Source organism: Pungitius pungitius, chromosome 11, assembly GCF_949316345.1.
Source record: "Pungitius pungitius chromosome 11, fPunPun2.1, whole genome shotgun sequence".
Classification (NCBI taxonomy): Eukaryota; Metazoa; Chordata; class Actinopteri; order Perciformes; family Gasterosteidae; genus Pungitius; species Pungitius pungitius.
Window position 1 is genome coordinate 4118729 of NC_084910.1, and position 27243 is coordinate 4145971.

Genomic DNA, 27243 nt, shown 5'->3' on the forward strand with positions numbered 1-27243 from the left:
CCTTAATGTGTACGAAATGACTGCGTTGAATATTATTGACACAATATGTCCATGTATTGCCTTTGTACAAAAGGGTTTGGGAAATAAATGTCATCCAATTGATCCAAAACCAGTGGGCAACGGACCGATGTCCTAACGGTAAAGAGCGCACATCAGCACCACGGACAGCTACACGTGCTGTCTGCCTGCGGTTTCGCGTGACTTTGTGTGCAAAGAACAGCGTCATCCGAGGCACCAAGCTTGATGTGACCTTCACGGTGTGGTAGAGGCCCGACGTGAATCAAGCCTGGCTGTGCATCCACAACCTCCACCCAGCTCTCGTCTCCACCCAGCTCTCGCGATGAAAAGAGGCAGCGGGAGTGGTTGGTAACACTGCGTCACCTGACTCAGAGAAGAAGGCGGGGCGGGATGAGAAATTCTAAGTATTTTAATAATGAAATAAACAAGAGGATGTAAATCCACCAGGGTAACCGCCATCCAACGACCCGGCCTGAAGCGCGCATCTCTGGCGATTGCAAGCTGACGGTGTGCCGCAGCAGAGAGGAAGCACCCAGCGCGCGAGGAAGAGCAGGAGGGAAAACCGCTGCACTGGATGGTGGGAGATGATGATAATGATGATGATGATGATAATGATGATGATGATGATGCCATCCAAGAGCTGATGTTCCGCTGCACACCCCTCTGATACACAAGGACCGTCTGACTGGTGGTCGTGGTGAGGATTATCCAGGAGGCTGGAGGAAGCGACACGCATCATCCGGAGAGGACCGTTTTTGTCAGAGATGCCGATAAATAACACGGAACTGTAAGAAAAGCCTGTACAACCCGGACAAGGATTGCTCGTTTGGATATGGTTGCTTATCTATCTATCCAATTGCCTGTATATAAATATACAGTATAAGGAATATACCAGTCTTCAGGGAAGAAGGTCAATTCATGATTTGGCGGATCCAACGCAACTGACTGGGGATCAGCCAATCCGAGCATTGTTATGCAACTCCTATCATTCGCAGTTGTGTAGGAAGCGAGCTGCTCCTTCTTCCTCGACGCTGTGCTTTTGCGGTGCTTGCGAGAGCGGCTGGGACTACTCAGGCCGGTCGTCCATTCCGGTTTGGAGGTGGGGGGAAGGCGGGGGCCGGTGGGGGGGAAGGGGGGGGGAGTCGGAGGAGGTGGTGGTGGTAGGGGCCAGGTGGGGGGGGGGGGTAGGACCGTAAGCAGACGCTCGGTAGCAGCAGCTTGAATCCAAAGAGAGAGAGAGAAGATGTCGGGTCAGACGCTGACGGACCGCATCGCCGCGGCGCAGTACAGCCTGACGGGATCCGACGTCGCCCGAGTTGTGTGTAAAGCCACCACACATGAACAGACCGCTCCAAAGAAAAAGCACCTGGAATGTGAGTTATCTATCCCTACCTACCCACCCATCTATCTCTACACATCTATAGATCTATACACCCCCTATGGCTCTCATCCTATGTCCTTTCAACCCTCCCATCCATCCTTCTCATGTACCAGAGCCATGGTGCCCCCCCCCCTCCCATCCATCCCTCCAGGGTGTGTTAATGTGCTTGTAGTGGGGGGGGCATCAGCCACATGGTCACATGCACATGCATATTCACACACCCATACACAAACACATTCTGCTAGAGGAATCCACTACTTTAATTCAGACTAACTGAACGGCAAACCATCATTATTATTACAGCGGGGGTTTCCTCCCCCATCGTGCTGGCAGTTGAGGGCCAGTGTAGAACCAGAACCAAGGTACAAAGTCTTAAAACAGGACATTTTCGTCGCTTCATGCAGGCCTTTCGGCTTGACTCGTGTCCCCTGTGATATCACAAATGTGGCAGTGCAGCGTGTATCACCGACGTTTTTTTCTCCCCATGCAATTTGTTGAGTTGTCGTCGCTTAGACTTGAACACGTGAGGGAAATGATGGAGGCTACGGTGCCAATTCAATTACAAACACTAGGAATACGGAGCGGGCCTTTGAGTACAGAAATCTAAATGTGCTGTATACATGAGAGCATTTACTATTACCTATTGATGCAATTTCAGGTTACAGCCATTACCAATGCAAATAGTAAGACATCCCCACCATGGTCAGTCCATTTGACATTTATTCCTATTTTGTAGTATAGGTCTGTTTAAGAACCTTTGGCATTCAATTTGTGAAAAGCGGACTAAAGGATGCTAATGATTAGCACTGAAAGGGGAGCGTCAGCTTTGTGTACCGTAACTTCTAGTGCTTCTGAAAACATTTACTGAAAAAGGTTAATGCACAGAAATATCTGTAGTGACAAATGTGAACATTACAATGATGTAGTGAAAACAACGTTTGGGCAACATTTGGGCAGATCTGAATGATAACACCGGGCAAACCAGTTCTTAAGGGGTATAGGTGGTGAAGGATGACAAAGGGATTCATGGTGCAGACCATAGAAGAAGAAATGAAGATGGCGAAGATGGAGAAATGTTAAACATGAACCCTACAGATATATAGTGACGGTAATAGCTATATTTGTGCGACTATTACTGGATACGGACGCCCGAGTAACAGCAGCCCTTCACTGTTGTACGACACACGATGAGAGCCATCACGCCGCCGTCATCTCCTCAGTATGAAAACCCGAAGGAGACGGCAGCAAGTCCGAGTCGGCAATCCCCGGCCTGCTGGGAGAAATCGATCGGCCTGTCTGTTTGTTTCCAGGCTTCCGAAGTGAATGATGGGCCGCATTCAATCGTAGCACAACCAAGTGGAAAGCTCGCCCACGTGCCAAAGTTTGTGTCTGCACTTTGTGCCGCTGCGTTGCACAGGTCGCAGACAAAAAAGTGATTCCTCACATAGTGTTGCAGTTTGCCTCCGCTTGAGCCAAGAACATGTTTCTTTCATAAGAAGACAGAACTCCACCCTCCTCTTAGTAAGGAGATGTTGAATCCTTTAACAGGGAGATAGAGGCTTATGCTGCCCACTGGATTCTTGCTAATTCTACGCTGAATACAACGATTCATTTAACCCTAGATTACTATCTTTAGGTCCACATTACTGTAGCAGGTCTGCAGTTCATTTTAAGACTCAAGACTTGATAAATGGTCACGTTTTGCCAATTGTAGTTCTCCAAAACCGCTGTTTGTAGTGCGGGCGTGGTCATTCGTAATGAAACTGCAATGCTTCTGCATGGACTCCTTAGCGGTTCGATGTAATGAACGCGATAATGTGGCGCGTTTCCAATTCGCACCATCTTCACACTGCACATCCACGGGACCCCAGCAGTACGCTCGCCAAGTGTAAAGTAGACCAGAAGGACGGTTATCAGTAGAGGTTTGCTCGTTTAGGCCAGTGAGCTGCATCATAAAGTAAAGAGTTTGCAGAAATATATGAAAGGTGAGGTAATGTCACATTAGAGGAACTGCCACAGGGATATCTGACAGTATATATCATTTCATTCAAAGCTGACATTTACCCACCCACACCCAGAAGTCCATCGTTTTTTTTTTTTTGGTGACCACAAAAATCCTTGAAACCTGAAACGTGTTGTTGTAGAACATGCACACTATCAACAAGGTCACATTATTCATCTTACCTCCATGTCCTATTTCAAAGAGAACAAAAAGACCCTTAACTATGATATTCAATGTAACCATAGTGAAACCAATCTATTCTATACAGCATCTATATTGATAAAAGACAATCATGGATAGTCATCGTTATAATGCTCCCTCAGAAATCTCCCCATCATGCTAATGTTATATAGCATCTACCCAGTCTCACAGACATTCTGACTCCTATGAATGTAATTGACATTTATAATTATATTAAGATGTTGGAAAGATGTAAGGAAAGCTCTTATCTTGCTTCTTTGTCACTCTGTACGTGTCCTGGTTGGTTGAACTGACCAGCGTTATCAAAGCAATATCATGTGACATCCATTCACCTATATAATACGTTTGTAAAAAACGACAACAAATTGAGGATTCATTTGTTCTCTTATCTTCCCCCAACCCAGGCCCGGATTAGTGTCTATAATCTAAAAATAATCTCTTATGGATTGTTCCACTGACAGCTAAATGTGCATTGGTCTGTTGCTCAGCTGATCCAAATGTCCAAATGACTTCCAGAGAGCAGCAGGGCACGGAGCTGCACCTATCAACAGACACTTGTTTTCAGAACCAAAACAAACCTGCAACTGTAAAGCCGTGAGACGGTTTTGTTAAGGGGAAGTTATTCATTCATTTCTTTATTATTATCACCGTTTTAGAATGTTTTACCGTGCACAATTAAAGCCCAACTTTAGTTTACTGCATCAATGCTCAATGGTCATCTACCCTCTCCACCCATGTTCTTTTTTTTCACGATAAATCACAGGATTTCAGATGGAAGTCTCCAGCACATTAATACATACAGTAGCAACTGCAGTTATGTCAAATGATTTAGCAGCAGAACATGAACTGTAATCACTGACAAATTGTATTGTTGCTTTAATAAAACTTGTACTTCCGTGTCTCTGGACATTCATTTTAGGAGGCCTTACAGATGATTGCGATACAGATCAGAAGGCCTCTAAACTCGCAAACGATTAGGGCTTAAGGCAGCAGCACAGATTGCCCAGAGGGTGTCTAAGCGAAGGCTCTTGATAGCTTACTGCAGCGGGGTCCCCGAACGGGGGGGGGGGGGGTTGCGGTGGGTTGTGGCTTCATCAACGACACTAACAAAAAACCAAAGCGGAACAAACATGAATACTTAACATGCGTTGTGTAGGAACCACGCACCACCCCAGAGAGACTCAGGCTACAAGTGGTCGAGCGCAGCAAAGAGGCAGAGAGAGAGGGGGAGAGGGAGAGGGAGAGCGAGAGGGAGAGTGATATAATGTATATACACTCTAAAGAGTGTATATACATTTTAATGAAATTAATTAAAAACAAAGAGGAGCCCTTGACTGAACACGTTTGGGAACCACTGGCTTACTGGATGTGCGATATGCGTGCACAGCCTCACACGCTCAACGCGTGTCCCTCCCCACCCCGGAGAAGCAAGGACTTTGAACGAGGACGCAAGTGTCTCTTTTTGTTTTGCAAAGGCAGAGGAGGCGATGCAGCTGGGAGTCGGCTGTCTGAATGGGCTGCCATTAGGATAATTACTGCCAGCCAAGAGTTCTGTGGCGTTGGTCACAAAATCAGAAGGGTGACGCGTGAAGTGGCGGCGGCTCCCTCTTCCTGTTTTAGTGCTGTAGCGACGCTCTTTGCTGCTCCTCCTCACGTAAAAAAAACAACCCAGCAGCCTGCCCAACGCAGATGGCTTTGTTTCCGCAGAGCAGGCCCAATCGCTTTCCCAGCTCCTAACAGCCTCCATCTCATGTCCCCCCCCAACCTCTCATTCCTCCTGCTGTTAAGATCCTTTGTAGCTTAAGGGTTATCCCAACCCTAACCCTTGAAACCACAGAGATGATGTCTATCCTATAAGGAACCTATTCATGGCTCAGATTCTGTCTGTTTGCTGCATTAATCATCACCAGATCTGCTACCGCTGGAAATCTAGTCGCTCCAATTAGCGTTGTTTTTTGTTAACGCAAAGATGTGATTATACCTGGCTCAGAGAAATGCTGGGCACATGACCTGCTGTGTGTGTGTGTGTGTGTGTGTGCAAGAGAGTGTGCTTGGCGATGGGGGGAGGAAGCAGCAGGATAAGCAGTGAGAAACATAAACAGTGTGCAGGGTCCCCTTTGGCTGCTGAGGTGCTGTTACCACAACATGAGTCACCATCAGTGTGTTACCATGTTTGAGGGGCAGATTGTCTCCCTGAAATGGGGGCAGGGGAGGAGTAAAGTTTCATGTGTGTTTGCGCACATTAAACGTTTTTTTTGTTGCATAATCCATAAAACCAAAATGTATACCATAATATCTCGGTATCAAATGAGAAGACTGATACAATAAATATAAAGCTAGTTAGCTTAGCATCAAGTATACGACGCCTCTGATTGGTAGATTAAGGCGGCTCATGGCGTGGCCTGACTGACACAACCAGCACCTTGATGGATCACTATTTAATCCCTCACAACTCACCTATTCATTTTGGTGGTATGAATTTTCTCACCCAACATCAATTACATTGCCTTAAAGTTGTATTGGCTGTTGCCAGTGGATATATCCATTAACAAAGAGTCTTCTCACTTCTTAGCAGCTCATTTGTTAGTTATCGGCTCTGAGATTGTGTTTTTACTTTAGGTATTCATATTTCTAGAAAGGATTTAATGTTTCCTGGCAACAGCAGCTGAGACTTTCGTGTCCGTGGATTGTCAATCTGTAAATACTGTAATAGAAAAAGCTCCAACAGGAAGCTTCAGTCCAGTCTTTACTCAGTAAAATGAGTAAAAAGTCATGTTTGTTTTCTCCTTCCAGAAAAACATTGAACTTGGGGCCTTCAGACCCACCGCTGTCAGGGTGGATATCTTCATAGAATATAGTTATTTCTTCATGCTGCTTCACAGTTGCAATCCAGTGTAGGACAGATTTCCAACAGGCAGCAGCAGGACACCTTCACCACCTTCATGACACCTCGGGTGTTTTTCGAAATTCTGCAGTGAGCCGAAACACAGAAGAGATCAACAATTCAGTTGATCGACATAAATCATTCAAGTAGGTTGTGACTGGCCGAGATCTCCATTTAAACCCACGTTAACGAGCAATAACCTGTGACCCGAATTAAACATAGGTTACACTTGTATTTTGCTTTCTTTTGAATAAAAGTCTTAAACAACCAAATAACCAGCCATACTGTTGTACAAAAACGTTAAATCCTTTAAAAAATGCCTTTCAACAGATTACAGACCAGGTGTTTTCAGTCAACTTACTGATGGATAATTGTAATCTTGAGTTGAATATCCACATTATCTATTTTCGTAGTACTGTCTTTAGTGCATCTCCTCTCCTCTTCTTCTGTGACCTTCGTGCCCTCTATGCCCACTGCTTTGAGTCGGTGGTGCAGTTAGAAGGTAGCCTTCACTTCCTTTGCGTATTGCACATATGCATGTTCATCGATTCGCTGTTTCAGCTTACTTTTAGTTCTCCTCGCTGAGAAGCGCCGTGTTCACATGGGCATTGTAGGTGTTATACCTCATGCGTTGGTTCATGGATCATTTGGGTGTGTACATAGCAGCAGTCAACCCTTCTGCACCTCGTTATGACGAACCATAAAAGGAAGCACCTCCAGAGTTTATTGTTATAAAAGTGAGAGGCAACGTGTCTATTAGGCTTACAACCGCTCTGAAATGAATGCACATTGCACACTGTGTGAGAACAAAGGCAGAGAAGAAAAATCGTCTCTCTCTGTTCCTTGAATTGGTCGCCACCCGTTTCCCTCTTTCCTCCTCGCCCACTCAATCTTTTCACCACCGCTCTCTGTGTCTCTTTACTACTTTGTGATGATTCACTGCGACGCTTCCCTAATGGCGACTCACAGAGAACAGAGGCAAGCGGAAGGAGGTGGGTAAGAGGGACTCAGCGTGCACTGCAGTGCTGATCTCACGGGGCGCCAGAATTCCTCTCTAGTGCAAAACACTGTGTGGGAGGTGGACAAACCCACCAGCAGTGTGTGGCCAGATTAATGAGCTGGGACAAGAACCCCCCCCCCCCCCTTATCCGGCTGCTATTAGACTATTATCTTCTGAATACGAGTAGCTGATTCAGATGCATCGGCTTCTCCTTTCGAAATGTTCCTCCAACCTTCTTTTTCTCGGGTCACGATGCCCTGGATCCTGTTGGTCAGACGGGAGACTTATTGTACTTACAAAGGGCCGGATGATTGCTGTACCCAGAAGTCCTGTGACCCGGTGTGCAGTTAAGCAGCAGCAGCTCAGACGTTAGAGGGCCATGTTTACACATGGGCATATCAATAATGCAGGAGGGGGGGGGGGGCTCAGGTTTCCTGCCGTTTGATAACGGCTGCAGTTCTGCCCCAGGCCCAGACTTTGCAAAAAAAATAAAAGTAAAGTGTCACAAAATGTTTCTTTCCACTGAACGGATGATCAGATGAAAGGAACCCTTTGGGGATGCTTATGTGGTTTCACAAAGTTTGGAGACAGCCTCTCTGAGAGGGACCTTCGCCGTGGGGGTGAATGTATATCGTTCAGTCACTTTTCATTTAGCTCAACTGTCCTGCATCCACCAAATGTCAAGAAGCAGGCAGGTGCTTTCTGTTAAATCTGGAATACGCAGCCATGTCCCACAGCGGTAGTATGATCATTTGCAAACATAAGACAGCTCAAACTTTCTTTATTAATGCATCTGACTGTGAAGCTCTATACAATTATTTTCCTTGATGTTTTTGAACGTTTTCAGTAGGTTCTCAAGCGGTTATTCTATTCCCACCATGTTTAATTTATTAGTTTATTTCATTAGTTCTGCAGCTTCCTGATCTTCTTTCCGGTTGATTTTAGCATTTCAGTACATGTACTGAGTATCTGTCTCTGCCTCTTTGGAGGAGAACCTTTACCCAACAGAAACACACAAGCTACTGTTTTTTCTGTTCCATATGGGGGGATTCAAAGCCCCATTTGTAGAGAACAACTTAAAAGGGGTAAAGGGAGCTAGAGAGGAGGAATTTAATGTACCGTAGTCCATAAATTGGAGATGTAAGAAGTAAGTAGAACATTATTTTATAGGATATCTGGGTGTTTTCAAATTGTTGTTTATTTGTATTTTTCTGAAGCTATATTTGCTATAGCAGTCCATAGGACAGCAAGCAAAGCTCAAGATGCAGCAACGGTGCTCTTGAATAATAGATAGTGGAAGAGGAGAACTGCTTTCAAAGTTAATACTGTACCACTGAATCCATTTCCATTCATATCATAAAATGTATAAAATATACGTATAAAATGCATCATTTAGAACCCACAGCGCTTAAAACTTAAGTCTGGTTAGTTAATCGGCATCTGGATTTTTTAATACCATATGGAAGTTAAGGCTAATAGAGAATTTTTAAAAATCTAAAAAACGCATACCCTGCATTAAAAGCTGGTGTAAATCTGTGTTCGACGGCCTTAGAATCTCAATAAGACCCACCTTGCCACATCTTCATGGTGCATTTCGTTATGCTTGCCCGGCGGTTTGTCTTCAGCTGAACGGCCGCACATAGCTTTTGATATCGGTCACTTTTAAAATCTTAAACAAACCCGACGGATGTGGATTTTTCTTCCCAATGAGCAGCAAAGACCAAATGAAATGTATCTGAATGAGGACGCCGCTGCGATCTGTGTCCACTAGCAGTAGCAGCAACTTGTGTGGGATGCCAGCTCCCCCCCCCCCCCCCCCCCCCCCAACCCCCTCTCTAATGTCACTTCCATCCTCCACCGTTTCTAGATCCCAATGACTTCCTCTTTGTTTGGCTGCCACGCCACCTCGGTGCTACGCTACACTGGGACAGAGTGCATTCTGGGTATTTTTTTCTCCTTCCCCCCCCTGTATGTTGCTTGAGGCTGAGAGGAGCTATAAATAAACGCTCGGCGTGGCTCGCCGCGGCGTCGCTCATGCAGCGGGGCACTGCGCTATGCACTCTCATACATAGGGAGAGAGCGCTCAACAACAATCAGACAACTACTTCACTGACAATTCATATGAATTTGTTGCTGAGGTCAGTGTGGATTCACTTGGCTGTTGTGACTCACGTACATCTGGCTTTGGCTGGATGAGCCCCATCAGTTTGCTGCAATCGGAGTTGATACCTCCGACTTCTACTGTATCCTTGATGCCACTGATGATACAAGGACTTGTTGTCTAGGAAACCACCTTGACACGCCCCCTTACGGCTTATTGCTACATTTAAAAAAAATATCTTCTATCTTCTCATCTCAAAAATATGGGGGGGATGTGCGTCATGCAGGCTTGTGTATATGCTTTTTTATGCTTTTTCCGTGTCCTCCATTGCCTTTTTTCACACTTATCTTGGTAATCACTTTCAGTTATTGATAAGGTAAAAGGTGCTATTTGAAATTGGATTCCTGTCTGTTAGCTGTAGCAGAATACAGGGGACGGCCGGATGTGGTCTTCAGTGACAGTTATCTGACACTCTGGAGATCATTCAAGCACATCAGTTCAAAGCGTAAAGAAGAAGAACAGGTAGATCTGAAAGCAATTAAAATGGCATTAAAGGGCTATTGGAATGATTTGTGTTTAATACCTAGCATCTGTTAAAAAGAAAAGTAGTATATAAAAAAAGGCACTGCATCCCTGATCCCTGATGTGTGCTCGGTGACATCATCTGACACAGAGCAGCTCTCCAGAGATGCAAATAGTAGAAGCAATGCACAGCCCCACTGGACAGGTTTACTGTCACTTGAATGCAACTCAATAGATTTTTTTTAATTGTTTTTTTGTGTAACCATAGCGTTGTGGAATAATACGCCATAACAAGCTGTCGTTAAAAAGGAAATATTTTCAAAGATCTGTTCATTGCTGCTTGTTTTTGAGCCAGCGATTCTCCCCAGTGTCAGCTTGCAGCGTGCTACCATTTCGCTTTGTGAAAGATTGCGTCGGACATTTTGTGCATAAAAGATGAGGCTGCATGTGGCATGCACAGTCTCAAACAAAGTGCTGACTCATTATACGTGCTTGCATTCTGAAGTGTGCAGTGCAAGTGTCTGTTATTTAGTGTAGTGTAGGTGTCGCATGAATGCCTGTAAACGAGCGCCCCCTCCCTCAGACAGGTGTCCTTTTCTCTTGTATCTCCCGCCTCTTATTTGAAACCTCTCACACACACACACACACACACACACACACACAGACACCCACACTGTGTTGAGAATGGGAACACGTCAAACCAATGGTTTCCCTCTCGTTGCTCCCTCGCTGCACTGCAATGGCGACTTGGGAGGGGAGGATACGCATGCGCCTGCACATCCTCTTGCTAGAATGCGTGTATGCGGCTGTGTAGAAGAATTACATTGTAAAAACATGTAGAGGCTCTTGTAATCCTCATGTGACCAATAACCTTGTGCAACAACTACAGAAAGATCTGCAGGCGTTTTGTGAAGGACGTGTTCTTTGTGCTGTCAGTGAGGACACAGAAATGTCAAACTGGGAAAAAGGAGATCAAATACCAACTCATGATTGGCTACCACCACACTTTAGAAGCATTTTAGATTTAGTTATATCAAATATTTTTTTGTCGTATGAACTACAGTGGAATTTTGGTTTATACTCTGTATTATGAACAGAAATCAGTAAAATTACACAAAGAAATACTCAAAGAAACAGAGCTTCCTTTGCTCCTTTTGGTTTCTATTGTTTTATAAACTAACTTTACATTCCGTTGTGTTATGGAGTCAGGACGGCTTCAAGCTGAAGGAGAACGATGTGTGTGTATTGACATTAACCTGCTGTAGCGTGGACATATTCTGTAATATTTTACACTTAAAATAGAAAGAAAAAAAGAAAAAGTATTTGCACACAAGTTAATACATGTGTTTGCTGTCGTTTTTAATGACAACATTGAAGTGGTATACATTAACTTACAGGAGGACAGGCAGACAGAGACAGGAAGGAGTGAGACGGACAGAAGGACAGGCAGACAGAGACAGGAAGGAGTGAGACAGACAGGAGGACAGGCAGACAGAGACAGGAAGGAGTGAGACGGACAGAAGGACAGGCAGACAGAGACAGGAAGGAGTGAGACAGACAGGAGGACAGGCAGACAGAGACAGGAAGGAGTGAGACGGACAGAAGGACAGGCAGACAGAGACAGGAAGGAGTGAGACAGACAGGAGGACAGGCAGAAAGAGACAGGAAGGAGTGAGACGGACAGAAGGACAGGCAAACAGAGACAGGAAGGAGTGAGACAGACAGGAGGACAGGCAGACAGAGACAGGAAGGAGTGAGACAGACAGGAGGACAGGCAGACAGAGACAGGAAGGAGTGAGACAGACAGGAGGACAGGCAGACAGAGACAGGAAGGAGTGAGACGGACAGGAGGACAGGCAGACAGAGACAGGAAGGAGTGAGACGGACAGGAGGACAGGCAAACAGAGACAGGAAGGAGTGAGACGGACAGAAGGACAGGCAGACAGAGACAGGAAGGAGTGAGACGGACAGAAGGACAGGCAGACAGAGACAGGAAGGAGTGAGACAGACAGGAGGACAGGCAGACAGAGACAGGAAGGAGTGAGACGGACAGAAGGACAGGCAGACAGAGACAGGAAGGAGTGAGACAGACAGGGGGACAGGCAGACAGAGACAGGAAGGAGTGAGACGGACAGAAGGACAGGCAGACAGAGACAGGAAGGAGTGAGACAGACAGGAGGACAGGCAGACAGAGACAGGAAGGAGTGAGACAGACAGGAGGACAGGCAAACAGAGACAGGAAGGAGTGAGACGGACAGAAGGACAGGCAGACAGAGACAGGAAGGAGTGAGACAGACAGGAGGACAGGCAGACACAGACAGGAAGGAGTGAGACAGACAGGAGGACAGGCAAACAGAGACAGGAAGGAGTGAGACGGACATAAGGACAGGCAGACAGAGACAGGAAGGAGTGAGACGGACAGAAGGACAGACAAACAGAGACAGGAAGGAGTGAGACAGACAGAAGGACAGGCAAACAGAGACAGGAAGGAGTGAGACGGACATAAGGACGGGCAGACAGAGACAGGAAGGAGTGAGACAGACAGGAGGACAGGCAGACAGAGACAGGAAGGAGTGAGACGGACAGAAGGACAGGCAAACAGAGACAGTAAGGAGTGAGACGGACAGAAGGACGGGCAGACAGAGACAGGAAGGAGTAAGACAGACAGGAGGACAGAGACGGAGCGATGGAAAGCACAGGACGGCGCAGGCAGCTGACTCATCCTCCCGATGGGGATTGTCTGTCTCTCTTTGCGTGTGTGCCTGTGCTGCTTCACCACTGGAGAGGACGTGCATAGCAGTTATTCCCGCATGATGAAAGCATGACGGAGGAAGCTGAAGCCGGGCGTCAGAGAAAAGTGACCTTGAAGGCTTTTTTGCATGACTATTCCTCCGGTCCGTGGGCAATCGGACTTGATGTATTCATGGTAATAGCGCCATGAATTATAGAGCAGAAGAAACGATTTGACCATTTTCCCCGAACAGTCCCTATAATAAATAGTTTTCATTTCATGTCACGGATGCTCAGTTAATTCTAAGCCACACACCAATGAGAGAAATCTCACAGTTCGATCACATGATCCAAACAGCCACCATTTTGACTTGATAGCTACTTATCACACTAAGAATACCCCTATGTGGACTCTACCTCTACTATGTGCATCTAACCATCCCATTGTCTGATAAAAGCAACGTTCAGGGACGGATTCAGTGATTCAGGTGAATTATTACGTTTTGCTTTACTTTTCACCCTTTCCCTAACTGGGAATGTTGGAAGAGAACAAGAAGGGTGTCTACTCAAAACTTAGAAAAGCTATTTCCTGGTAATGATAAAATGGAAACTACAAACACACTTAAAAACGGTCCTGCATTGTTTACTTAAAATGACGATGTGGCCTACTTAAATCTTATTAACATTTGTTGAGCTTTCACTCAATTATTCTGGGACGTTTAATGAATAATAATAAATAACCAGTATCTTTTCTTTGTCAGGGAACCGTAGTACTACAAAGTTAGTAGAATAGGAGTAGTGGAAGACATCAGTTGCTCTGTCAGTGCTGGCATTTTGACAATTTGAATGGTTCTTTAAGGATTTGCCGTGGTGCGATGGTTCTTTCTGACACGTTTGTAAGTTGCACGCACTTGATCAAACGAACCCGATATTATTCAATGTCGATGTAACGAGTGTGAGGTGTGCAAAGTGTGAGATGTGCCATCAGTTTGTCTACATTAAGCCAGGGAAGAAAATAGATATAGATATTGAATAGAAGTGAGAAGAATAGCCATTTTATAGCAGATTTCTATACAAATCAAGTTATCACATTATTCAGTTTTAATGCTGGCTTAGGGAATGAACATTTTTGTCATTGTTAAAGGAGCTCAGTCAACTTTTCATGAGCTACTGAGGTCTATCGACCTCCGGGAACGACCTGGATGACGCACCGTTGATGAGTCCTCTGCATGTTGTTGTTATTTTCGCAATGTTGAGTGGGAAGCATTAGATCGAGCCCACGCTTACGTTTTAGAATCAATTTATTCCATTCTTAACATGCAACAGTTCCTGGTAGGTATAAATGCCCGGTTTGGCGGTCAAAGCCCTTTGTCCTTCCGGGGTCAAACACCGTAAATTCCACAACCTAAGTCCACAAGCTAATCAGTGTTTAGTGGACCGTCACCTAGTGTACAAAAAGGGGGAACACAGTTCCGAAGTCACCCGGGTTTAGCTCTTACGATCATATATAGCATTAATTGAGCGGAGGGCTGCAGAAGCAGCTGTATAAAACCAACACATTTTGACCTGAATATCACCAAATATATGAATATATATTTCCAGAGTTGTGTTTCTGGTCTCCCAACAAATGTAATATTTGCTCTCCTTTTACCTCATTTTTTTCCACCACCTACTCAAGAAAATATCTTTCTCATTAGCTAATAAAAACTCACCAAAAGCCGCTTAGCCTGTCAGTAGTGTGGGCTCATCGCTGGGAACAGCTGCAAGCTGTGATTGGAACTTACACAGATTCCGCTGTGAAACCAGAAAAATGCGCCTACAGATGCTAGAAGGCCTCAAATGAGCTCCGGGTAACAGCAGGGGTCAAGAAGAAACTGTCTTTATGGCCGTGCTCCATTATGCAGCTTAACATTTGCAGAGATCATTTGAAAGGACAGTTTTATTTATCACAACACAGAGCAGGTCACTTTAGCAGATCGTTTTAGTTGCAATATCACCGTTATTATTTATTGTAGAATGAAATATGTGGATTTGTAGAGTCAATCATCTGCAGATGGTGCTGTATTACAGATATTAACTCTGCACCACTCCATGGAGCCCCGCCTGTGTTTCGTGGCTGATTGTGATTCAGACTGCAATCGTTTCTTCCCTTTTGGTCACGACAGTTTCTCCACATATTCCACTCTTCCTCTGCCTGTGCTGGTACGAGTCAGTGTGACTCACTCACACCAGGCACTGGTGATGTAATGTGATGCACTTAATATATCACATTTCAATAAGAAGGGAAACGGCAGCCTCCAGAGGCAATTCTGTTAAAACTCACCCCTCCTGCTTGCGGTGAGTGTGCTACTTGCCAAAGAAAGAATAATGTGAAAAAAAAGCTGATTTAGACACACATTGCACCCTGCAGAAGCTGACAGATCGTACACTTTCCAAATCTAAAAAGGTACAAAACACCTTGCTGCTGGAGGGAAATTTTTGGATTAATACCAATCACGTGAACATTTCTAATTTCATTTTATGTGCTCAGGAAACTGCACGGCGTGTATGAAATAGAAAATTAGGATGCAAGTGAGTGCGGCTGGAAATGCTGCAAAGCCCACACCCTGTACCACCGCATCAGATCCTGTGTGTCATTTCTCGCCCATCTGCTCTCATCACTTGAATGAAAAGGGCTTCGGCGTGTGCTGTAGCAGAGCCGAGTCTCTTCCCTGCTGCTAATATCCACCATCTGAACTTCTGTCTCTCCTCTCCTCGACGCCTCCCAGACCTGATCCAGGCCACCCAGGAGACCAACGTGAACGTCTCCCAGATGGCCGACACTCTGATGGAGAGGGTCGGCAACGCCAGCTGGGTGGTGGTTTTCAAGGCCCTGATCACCACACATCACCTCATGGTGAATGGTAACGAGGTGAGGTTACAACACACTGTTATTACACGCACCCTGAGCACATATGGTGGTTGCTGGTTTAAATGTTTTGGGGGGGAAGTGGGTGAGTGTTCAGAAACCCGTGAGTAAGGGATTTTACCCCAAGCTGACCGGTTGTAGCTCCCAGTTCTAAAGTAGGGCAGCGCTGGATACGCAATGTCCTGCTCTAAAACACAACATGCACGAGCACAGATCAACTGCACATGCAGTAAGTTATAGTTTAAGTATAAAAAGGTAGAAATAACTGTATATAAGGAACGGTTCAACTGCGCGACAATTATTTTTTATCAAGACAAGCTAAAATAGTTTTAACCACCAATTGATTTAATTTATTTATCTTTAATATTTATACATATCCAAAAATTCATATTCTAACCTTATCAAACCTGCAGTACTTTATTCCGTTTTTTAGATGATGGGATGTGCGCATGCATAAACACATTGAACAGCTTTTAATAAAAATCTTGAACTATTTCATATTCTCAGTTCCCTCATTAGTGAGGTTTCCAGACCTGAGTGTTTTTTGTACGCTAACCGCATGGCAACAAACAGCAGTGGACCGTTAGCGACTATAGCTGATTGAAAATTGCCATTGCCATCACTTAAGAACTACGTTAAATAAAGTGACCCAGCCCAAAAATAATAATTTGTTTTTAGATCTACGTTAAGGGATGTTAAAACATCTCACTGTTGTGAGCCACTGGCAATACACCCCATGTCTGCACAATCACGTTTAGATTTTTATATCTGTTGCGTGGTTGTAAATGTGGACCTCTGCAGACGAGGAACTAGCAAGGGACTGGCCCTCTTACTCCTGGTGCTGACCCTGTGACCCAATGTATCTCCTGACAGCTGAAGCTCTGAATGGGCACCGAGGGACAACTCAAAAGAGATAAAGCGATGCTCCTTTACGGCCCATCAAAGAAGCCAAACGACCGAACTACCAAACTACTGAATTGCAGATGACGATAGAGAGACAGTGAGAGACAAAGAGAGACCATGCCAGAGAAAGAAGAGGGACTGTATTCTGCAGTGGTAGAGAGTGTGCTGTACTAGATCCTTTGAGCTCATGCCTCAGCTAATTAGTTATTCGTTTGCCGTCAATACTTATCGCAGGTCAAAATCAAGGGACGCCCCCCCCCCCCCGGCATCTATGTGGTGGAGAGCAGAAGCGATTTAGTGATATGAAACATTAACCTCTGCAGTTGATGCAAAAACTATTGTGGTGCCATGAACCTCTATGGGGACACTGTACCCATATATCACCAATACGCTTAGTTTGTGTTTGAATAATATAATGAAGTGGTATTTGCTCCCCTTATGTTAGTATGCTCCGTTTTGTGTAAATGCACTTTTTTGCATGTGCATGGTATGCATGTATGCTTCTTGTGTGTGTCTTTATTATGGTCTCTGAAACCCTTCATGTGTCGGATTCATATTCACACCCTCCCACTGAAAAAGGCTGCCTTATTGCTCCTTTAATGCTGGATGTCTCGCTAACCCCTGATGAAAAAGACTAGCCTAGAATTACACCTCTCGTGTTAATTCCATTCCTGCTGCAGGCGCTTTCACAGGTTTAGTGCTAGAAGCGCTGAACGGCTCTACTGAGATGGGTGTGAACCTTAAAGAAGCCTTCCTTTTTTTACACGTTAAAATGGAGCCTTCTGTTAGGACATGACAGTGGAGGTATATAACAGGCTATGACTGCTGGAATAAAATGTGTTTATTCATAACTGTGTGTTGTATATTCTGGTTTATATATTTTTTAATAGTTTAGTTCCGTTGGTATTTATTATCCATCAAAGATCTGTCCGGCACCATGTTGTCTTGGGTGCGTTTCATAAAGAATCATCTAACTAAGCAATTTTTTCGCCTCAATTGGAGCCATTTTCCCCCCCCTCGGACATTCAGGGTCCAGCAGAGAAAGAAAACCTATTTGTTGTCCCCTGCAGAGATTCTTGCAGTTCCTGGCATCTAGAAACACCTTGTTCAACCTCAGCAACTTCCTGGACAAAACTGGCTCCCACGGTGGGTGGAGTTTCTTTTCTCCCTGTCTTTGACTCACCCAGTCCTCCCGTCCTTGTCCTCCCTTCATTGTGTCCGTTCTTTTGTAAATGAATTACCCGTGTATATTTCTGTGTACCACGCGCGCTCTCTCTTTCGCACCTCCATTTAATACATGTAACACACAGTCAGTCTTTTTTTCTGGTAATGGTGTTATCTAGTGTGGTTGGAGTATTGGGAGTATTTAGGAAGCAAATGAGTGACGTTTTAGACATTTTAAACACTAATTAATTAAAACTCCTTACTGCCAACATCTCTGAAGTTTCAGGTATCTTTGTTCGTCAACAGTACATTTTATAATTTATAATCTGTCTCCTCCATGCTTCCAGTCATTAAGCTCCACTAACAGACTTCTGGCTCTGTGTGGTTATTTAGGCATATAGAAAAAAAAAAGTTATATACGGATTGATTTCACTGTCATATCTTTCCGTTAAAGACCATTTGCTTCGTTTAGCACGGGGTCTGAAATAGGGGGAAACCGCCAGCCTGATCCTATAATTATATGTAGGCTACATGTTTTAGAGATGCTAATAAATGGATTCTGGCAGAGCCGAGCTGGCCGTTTCCCGCTAATTTGAACTTTATGCTAAGCTAATCGGAGCGTAACATTAGCTCCATGCTTAGCATATAGGCACACGTATGGTGGCATCTTTCAATGCAGCTCTCACAACAATGTCAACAAGGTTGAAGAGATGAGAGATCCACTTCCACGTTTGACATTTTATCGCCCAAATCTTTATAACAGGTAGGGTCTAGGGTCAAAAGACTCTTTACAATCACATTAAAGACATTTTGAAACTCTTCCCCCCCCGTTGTCGTGTTTACGCGTGGGTTCTTTCTTCCTCAGGCTACGACAGTTCTACATTCATCAGGCGCTACAGCCGCTATCTCAACGAAAAGGCCTTCTCCTACAGACAGATGGCTTTTGACTTTGGTCGAGTCAAGAAAGGGTAACGATTCATCATTCCTCGTGACGTCAAGCCGCATGATTATTTCAGCCTTTATATTGATTTTTTACTTGGTTCACTTTACCCGTGACCTGCACATGCTCCCTTCTTACTCGCCCTCCACATCTATCAGAATAACACACATCCCACTGGTGTACGCGGCTATACTGCACTCAGTGCACGCAGTATAGCCGCGTACTGTAGGTGAATACAGAGTGGGTTATTACTCATGCTTTCAGAGTGGACGGCTCTGTTTATCTGGCCGACACAAGGTCCCTGTGGCTACATTAGCTGGCACTGAAAGATGTAACTGCAGGGTGGATAATACAGGACGTGTGACAGGTACACGCAGGTATCCCATGTGTTGACGGACAAACAGTATGTGGATCCGAGTCATTCTGTCTGAGAGCTGCAGCTCAATTCTCACATGTTCCGTTTCTTTCCGCCTCCCTCCGGATCTCAGAGCGGACGGAGCGATGAGGACCATGTCAGTAGAGAAGCTGTTGAAAGGAATGCCCACCCTGCAGAGCCAGATCGACGCGCTGCTGGATTTTGAAGTGAGTGACTCGCAAGCAAAGTCGCAAAACGAGGTTAATGAATCTCCCTGGGGATAAGCACAGTGGATGAAAAGGCTATCAGCTCGGTTTTTACATAGCTTAATGCTGTAGCAGCATCTACAAAGACGTGCCAATAATAGCCCTTTTTTCACATTGACGCCCACTGTCGCAGGGTTGAATTTAACTGTGTATTCCATCAGTGAAACAAAAATGTACACGAATGATGCAGATTTCCCCCTTCTTGTTCTTCACTGTGTATTATGCAATTATGCATCTGTAACTTCAATAGGAAGGCTAGAGACTACCGGAGATGACCCACATCATCACCTGTAACAATATCTGCTTTGGCTGAAATTGTATGGTCGCTTTTTTTTATCACTGCTTAAGTGAATTTGTTGTTTGCCTAAAATCTATTTTGAGTTCCTTCTGTTCATCCTCAAAATCCATATCAGGCTGTTCATCCTGGCTTTTATTTCTGTCCTCAGGTGCAAGCACCGGATCTGAACAACGGGGTGATAAATGCCTGCTTTCTCCTCCTCTTCAAAGATTTGATCAAGTTATACGCCTGCTACAACGACGGCATCATTAACCTGCTGGGTAATGAACCACTACTCTCCCGCCCGGGAAACTACTCCGGAGTAATGATGCCTGCATTCGATCCCACAAAGAGACACACGTGTTTTGCTCGCACATGCGCTCTTCCATTTAATTTGGATCGGCTCAATACCGGTGGTGGTGCTGTGGATATCGTTGGGCAGTTATCGTGCCCAGATGTTCCAGAAAAGTTCAAAAGTACGACCGTGCCACACGTCTGGTGATGGTGGTGGCACATCATGCAGCTGAATGCTTGTATTCATATGATAGATATCGAATGAAGTAGAGAATAAAATATATCCAGAAGAACTTAATTGGAATCCTTATCCCTCTAAAGGCTACAGGCCTTATTACTATTCATTATCATTTTTATTATTCATTTTCTAAAAACATAATCACTCTATTTAAATAGTCATTTAACAACCTCCCTAACTTGTCTTTTGCACTTAGCTCCAAGTTATGTGATGGAATTTAGGACAAAAATACCACAAGAACAGGTGACGTCTGTATTTCTTAGCACACGTCACTCAAGTCGAAGTAAACAGTCGCCTTGTTTTGTGAGATCTGGTGCTCTGGTGAATAATTCCAGCAGCCGAACACGATGACCCGCAGTGTGTGTTCGTAGTAAGGAAGTCAGGAACTTGTAACCCAGAGCAACGGTGTGGCTCAGTGATGTGTTTCAGTTCATTTTGTGGAAAACCACGGTGCTCCGGTATAATTTCCATGGTGGTTCTGGATGTTTCGGGGGATTTGTTGACCAAAAGAACGAACAATGAATTTCCCCAGATGTAATTCAACAAAGATATACACTCACGTTTGGCATTTCTCTGTTATCCAGAAAAGTTTTTCCAGATGAAGAGAAGCCAGTGTAAAGACGGGCTGGAGATCTACAAAAGATTCCTGACACGGATGACTCGGGTTTCAGAATTCTTCAAAATTGCTGAGGTAGTCTATATTACTGACAGCAATTGAACATTGTACTACTTAGTACCTGTTGCACTGAAACGTCACTCTGTTCCTTTACAGCAAGTGGGGATAGACAAAAATGACATACCTGAACTCACTCAGGTAAGATTTACTGAGGCTTTTCCTCCCAACTATTTGTTAACAGTGAGTTGTTATTCCTTGTTCCTTTTGTTAAGGCGACATGCTGACAAGAGCATGTTAGTGTTGTGTTTTTCGTAACTGTACATGTGCATGTCGTGTAAATGTCAAAAAGCTACCATCTGTTGTTTCTCCTGGCTACATCCACCATTATTAGATTATAATATTTGTGAAATTCACTGACGGCCACACTATGTCGTAAAAAGGAATTCCACTTCCATCCCCGGGCCCCTCCTTCTCCTTTCACTTCCAGAGGTGCAGATTGATCGTTCAGGCCGAGAGTGTGAGTAGCGAGCACACGGCTAGCTTTTGGGAGCAAACAGCTTAGCTAAGGCCAACATTATGAACTCCCCTTTGAATGAGGCACACTGCACAGCGAGCGTACACGCGGCGGTCAGACATTGGGCCGCTCTGGTGAAGTGGGACCATGTGACTGAAAGAGACGATGTGCCGAGCAATGCTGCTGACGTGGCTGCTTTCCACTGCTGAATCAAACATGCTGTCTCATGGGACAGCAGATTGTTATCCTTAAGGTGTGCTGAAGAGTTTTCACAAAACCTGATTTTTGGGTCATTGATTATTATTTTTTTAGATTTTCGATGTGATTCCCAGAATCACAGAACCAATTTCTATTGTGGTTTTCCTGATTTGGTTCAATGGTATCTACACATATCCTCTGTGGAAGCTCTATGGCTGTAACACAGTTGTATAGAGCGTGGACGTAGCAGTAAGGATGACTTGCATGAGAGGGGGCGCTGTGATGCACTCTGATTAAAATCAGGCTTGTTGGGACACAGAAAGCTAATTGTTTTGAGCATGCCGAAATGAACAAACTGCAATGTGACACTGTAGACTACTTGAAATAGAAGTGGGGGGGGGTTGATAACCTGTAACGATCCAATGTATTAGCTGAGATGATCCATTACTATGGAGCCAAGTGGTGATTAACTCAGCTTAATTTGAACTTCATATCGAACGACAGATAATGCAACCTGCACAGATTGCACCCAATTGTACGTTTACATGTACTATAAGTGAACAGAATAGTCAACCTCAACCGTTTTAGTTGAAAATACTCTTGATGTTTTGTTTCAGATAAAAAAAAATTGTCTTCACACAATCCTGCAGCAGTTTTCTGACACTGTTAATAGTGAAATGTTACTTTGATTTTTGGTCAAATCTGATTTTATGTTTGGAAATAACAGCAAAGTAATATCTCTATAATAGTTGGTTAGTCTGAATGATGCTTCCCTTTTTGTTACTAGCGATAGTGCACCAGTGGTTCAAGTAATACTCCGTAAGCCCTAACTACATATCTAAGAGTCCCGTCTTAAAACATGAATACTGTACGTGAGATGAGGTTTTATTTGTGCAACCGGGTGAGCAACTGCTTATTAGTCTTCCAGATCCAGATCCATCAAACTTCATTGAACTGATCTCATTCCCGTCACCACTTTCCACTCTTATTCCCTCCTGGAGGATTTAGATCAGCACAAACAAGAGACATTGTTTTGTCCGACTGGCTTTGTCAAAGTGTTGTCAAGGCAGATTTAGGTCCGTCATTTCAGATCATATTTTAGACATCTGTCTGTAAAAGTGAATACGTCATGTTTTTTAATTTCTGTATTAACTTTGACCTTTTAATAAGCAAACTACAGTATGTGACTGCATGTCGGCAGGTGATAGCGTGCTACTTAGCTTGGTCGAGCCTGCAGCTTTGCCTCGTGACTGGCTGGAACTTTGTTCCCTGTTTTCTTTTCTGCCACCGGTTACATTTGTTTACCCTGTTTAATCCCCCCCCCCCTTAAATTGTGGAAAATCAATGCTACAAACACATTTGGTTCGTAAAAATATTGCTATCCAGCAGGCCCAAATCAAACTGGCAATTAGGAAAGCATCAGATTTTTGTACTGTAAATTGTATTGCAAATAGAATATACAATAAGCCAATATCTCTGAAACGCCTATCAAATGAGCAGCCAAGCGTAGTCACTACCAGGTTAGTTCAAACAACGATCTGGTGACCAGTGGATGAAGAACCGGGGTAGAGATACTGCCAGGTGATTGGTTGATTGAATGCAGTTTGGTTGCCTGAGCAGGTGTCAGCATGAGCTTCAGTTTGGAGCCACGCCCCTCCACATGATACCAGCAGGAGGCCTGGCCTCACCGTGACAGTAACTAACCCATGTTGGTGGACATCTGTCATTGAGGATGAAGAAGATAAACCACTATGACCTCAACCTGAGCAGAAGGTGCTGCAAAGGGAATGGTTTTATATAACAACTCTTATTCCGGCGTTTTTACGTTTTTATTTGACTATATGGTCCACTCTCTTTTCTTGTGGGTTATAATCAGTGCTGCCAGTCCTCTATAACCATTCCCAACGTTTACAGTCCTTGTTCTTCTCACCTTGTTTATTTATTGCTCTACAGGCCCCAGAAAGTCTTCTGGAGTCCCTGGAGACCCACCTCAACACGCTGGAGGGGAAGAAGCCGTAAGTAGCTCAATATATCTGCAAGCTGTTTCTCGTTTGAATTGTTTACCAGCAGTAACACGGAGCTGGAGCGTCAATAATCCTGTAATTACACAGTGTAATGCTTGCGTCCATGCTGAAGGTCTGTTAGCTTGGCAGTACAACATGAACCTTGGTTGGTTGACTGTTTCATCTTTGTGTTACTGCAAATGTTCTTCTTTCTATTCCCCTATACTACTCTACCGTGTCATTTACACAATTCAGAGAGGATAAGTAAGTATCAAAAAGAAAAGGACTTGTATTTAGACCATATTTTATAGAAATTACATCTGAGCAAGCACCTGACAATTGTATTGTTGCCAACTTTTATCCTGCTCAAAAACCATTTCTACGGAAAAAAAAATACTTTTTATTTTGTACGTGATGCTCTCATTTGTGACCTTTCATAATTTGCATCACTGTTGTCAATGTCATCAAGAACATTGATAAGCCTTGCACTTTAGTTGATGCCCCTTCTAACATTTTCATCCTCTGCACAATCAGCCCTGACTTTTGCAAAGCTTTAGACGCATGCACTTTCGAAACATTCAGCTCCCACTTTCTGTCTGCAATGTTGAAAGGGAAGCTTTGTCCAAAAGAAGCAGAGGCTAAGATGCTAGCTATTGCTAAGCCGTGCGACTTACGTCCCTTAATTGCACATGTGTACTGAGTGTAATTGCTTTAAAATGCTGGCTGCCTGGAACAAACCCCACAGTGATAGTTAAGCTGTCACTTTGCCTCCCATGTCAGTGTAAGCCATTATGTGTCACCATGTGCATCTTTAAACTCTTTAACTCATGTGCTGTCATTGTTTTTGCAGGTCGCCCACTAAGGTAAGCTGGGTTTCATGACAATCTAGCGGTAATAATAGCAGTCTTTGCTTACGTGTATATATATAGCAAAGTTATTGAGATCTTTGCAGACAAACAGGAGGTGATTCAGATGTTTTGAAGCTGCTTACATAACTCCGTTAAAAGAGGATCTTTCTCTGCAGCAGGATGCGACAGCCAACAACAGCGTGCCGGCGGCAGCTGCTGCCGCTGTTGCGCCGGCCAGGCGTGCCCCTCCTACTCCTGGCGGTGGGCCCCCAGCTCGACCCGGGCCACCTGCCAAACCTCCTCCGCCCTCTGTCACCCCCACCGCGACAGCCCCCGCCGTCACTCCTATCAGCAAGTAAGAGTCGCTCGATAACATTACGATGTGCTGCATCAATATTTGAGCGTCAAAATTGCATTTGAGACGGATTGCCTCCGTCATCAGCCCTCTCGCTTTCTCTTTCTTTTTGTTTAGTGCTCTTGATGATGGCTTCTTGTTGGATCTAGACCCCATATCCTCATCAGCAAAGGGTGCAGCAGCAACATCCTCCACGACTGGATGGGGAGGTGAGAACTTTGAGCTCCGTCAGAACCTGACCATTAAGGCCCCGACCACCTTAGTTACGGTTGCTAAGCACAATTTTGCAGTTTGTAGTGATGGGAGATTCACCCCTTGCAATTCTTTCACTGTAGATTTTTGAAAAAGCTGTTGCCATCTTATTTTGTCAGCTCCAACTAGCTGGCTAACATTAACTCAATGATTTGGTTGAATTCTCCTGCAGACTTTGTCACACAGCGCATGTGTGACGTGACGTCATTTTCTTTTATCGATGCCACACGATTGACTGGTACTGCCTTCAAGATCGACTGGTCAACTGCATTAGCTAGTTAAAGCTAGTTCCACAGTTTTGCCATTTTTATGCACTGAAAATAGATATAGATTTTCCTAAACTTAAATGTATGTACAGAGTAAGTAGTATTAGTGGATGACATGGCATTTTGACAGACTTTAATTTCATTGTTTAATGTCAACTAACAATCTTTGGATATTAGGACAATTTTCACTGATTTGAAGTCCCTCCAGAGCAATTTTATATCATAGTAAAATTAATAGAAGCTAATAGTGTCTTAGTCAAGTCTGGAAGAAGATCAAATCAAAGTTATGGTCTGTTCTGGAAAGTTATTGGTACTAATATCAAGTGGAACTTGGTGGAGAATGAGCTGAAACAATCTGGCTGTGATTATGTATATTATAATCATTATAAAGCTGCTGTTTCTCTTTAGCATGCTCTCTGTTTAGCCCCTTATCTCCACTGATAGACTGAAGATGGCCACAGTCCAAATATACTGCAAAGCAAATGAAGGTGCTTTTAGCGCTATTGGGCTTAACTATCGGCCCATGTGGATTTTTTTTACTGACTTGATTCCTGACTAATGTTGGCAGCTTGCAAATGAAATATGAATACGAATTTTCATCAGGTCATTTCCATGGGTCAAAATAATGTGTTGTCTCTCTGTCTGTCTGTTTCACAGATCTTTTGGCTGAGGGTGAGTCCTCTGTTCGCACTCTGCTGTAAACAGAACATGGGGGAAACTCCTTCAGGCTTTTCATTTTCACCTGACTTTCTACCTTAAATTCTTATTGTCTTAGTATCAAGCTATTTCACCTTTTCACCTGCTAAGACTGTCTATTCAATTCTGTTTTCACACTACCGCCTTCCTCCCCATCTTTTTGCCTCCTGTCTCCCTCTTTCGGGGCGTTTCTAACTGGGCCGTGGTGTTTGGATTACGGGGGTTTATCCACATAGCAGCTCCGCCTGCAGCTGATGAAGCCTCTGAAGCTCTCCTAGCGAAGGGAGGATCTGATGCTGCTGATGCAGTGGTGGCTGCCCCTGCACCTCCGGCACCCAAAGTCACTGCCGCTGTTACTGCCGCTGTCACTGCCGCTGCAGCCACACCGGCACCCGCCACGCTGCCCGTCTCAGCTCCAGCCTCAGCTGCTGACATGGACCTTTTCGGAGGTCAGTCTGGTCAAAGACAGAATATAGACCAGGATACTCAGCATGGCAGCCTTCTGGCTTTCCAACAACAAGCACCTGTACTGTTTTCTTAACCAGATGTATACAAATGCAATATATTTGCAACATTTATTTAAATGTAGCCTCAATGTACCTCTCATGTATTTCCATTATATCTGATCAACAGAAGAGAACATCTTATATTTAGTAAGAGATAATTGCAGTTTTTGAAAAAATCATGGGTTTGTTTAAGAAATACATAATGCTGTTTGACGGCATTGCCAGAAACCATAAGACTCCTCCAACCATGTGGGTAGTTTTTTTCTGCTGCCCAAACATATTTTTAATGTGGTTCCTAAGTTACTATATTTTACAGTAAATGGCACATTTCCTGGTTTATTTAGTTTGAAAACATAAAATATTTGAAAGAAATGTCCTGATATACACCAAAAGAGTTGCACTTTTTTATATCAGGCATTAGAATCTTCGTTATCCAGTTACCACGGTATGAAGGATGAAGGAAACATCTTCAGAACAATCATAGGCGTTATTCAATGACCTTCTGAGATGTTCAAAGATTTGACGGTTATGTGTTTTTCAGCTGTTACTCGAATGTTATGGTTTTCTATACTTCGTGCTCCGTTGCAACCATGTACACCAACTAAGCATTGAGCACAGAGCAAAGAGTGTATCATTTGTGGCACAAATTGCAAAAATATGAGCCAGTATTGTGGATTGCTTGTTTTTCTCTGGGTTGGCTCGAGGCTGTATAATTGCCCCAAGAAGATTTGAATGAGTTTTGACATTAATAAGTTGTAAACATTCACTGAAGTGTTTTTTCATAATCGTGCACAGTCAACCCACT

At 44.2% G+C, this 27243-nt stretch overlaps 1 protein-coding gene across 9 annotated transcripts in view; it reads left to right on the forward strand.

Moving 5' to 3' along the window:
• Positions 1-1194: 1194 nt before the first annotated feature.
• Positions 1195-27243, forward strand: part of snap91a (synaptosome associated protein 91a) — a 38178-nt gene continuing 12129 nt past the window's right edge. For 6 of the 9 annotated variants that reach the window (XM_037454498.2, XM_062565385.1, XM_062565387.1 and 3 more), the window contains exons 1-14: positions 1195-1391; positions 15608-15750; positions 17721-17796; positions 18680-18782; positions 19243-19336; positions 19822-19933; positions 20769-20875; positions 20957-20998; positions 23466-23527; positions 24366-24378; positions 24540-24718; positions 24836-24927; positions 25894-25908; positions 26169-26381. In XM_037454498.2, coding sequence (XP_037310395.2) covers positions 1262-1391; positions 15608-15750; positions 17721-17796; positions 18680-18782; positions 19243-19336; positions 19822-19933; positions 20769-20875; positions 20957-20998; positions 23466-23527; positions 24366-24378; positions 24540-24718; positions 24836-24927; positions 25894-25908; positions 26169-26381 — 1381 coding nt within the window. In that variant the 5' untranslated portion in view covers positions 1195-1261. Of the gene's footprint in view, positions 1392-15607; positions 15751-17720; positions 17797-18679; positions 18783-19242; positions 19337-19821; positions 19934-20768; positions 20876-20956; positions 20999-23465; positions 23528-23770; positions 23799-24365; positions 24379-24539; positions 24719-24835; positions 24928-25893; positions 25909-26168; positions 26382-27243 lie in introns of those variants that run through there. The other 3 variants (XM_062565384.1, XM_037454499.2, XM_062565390.1) reach the window with 3 other exon arrangements.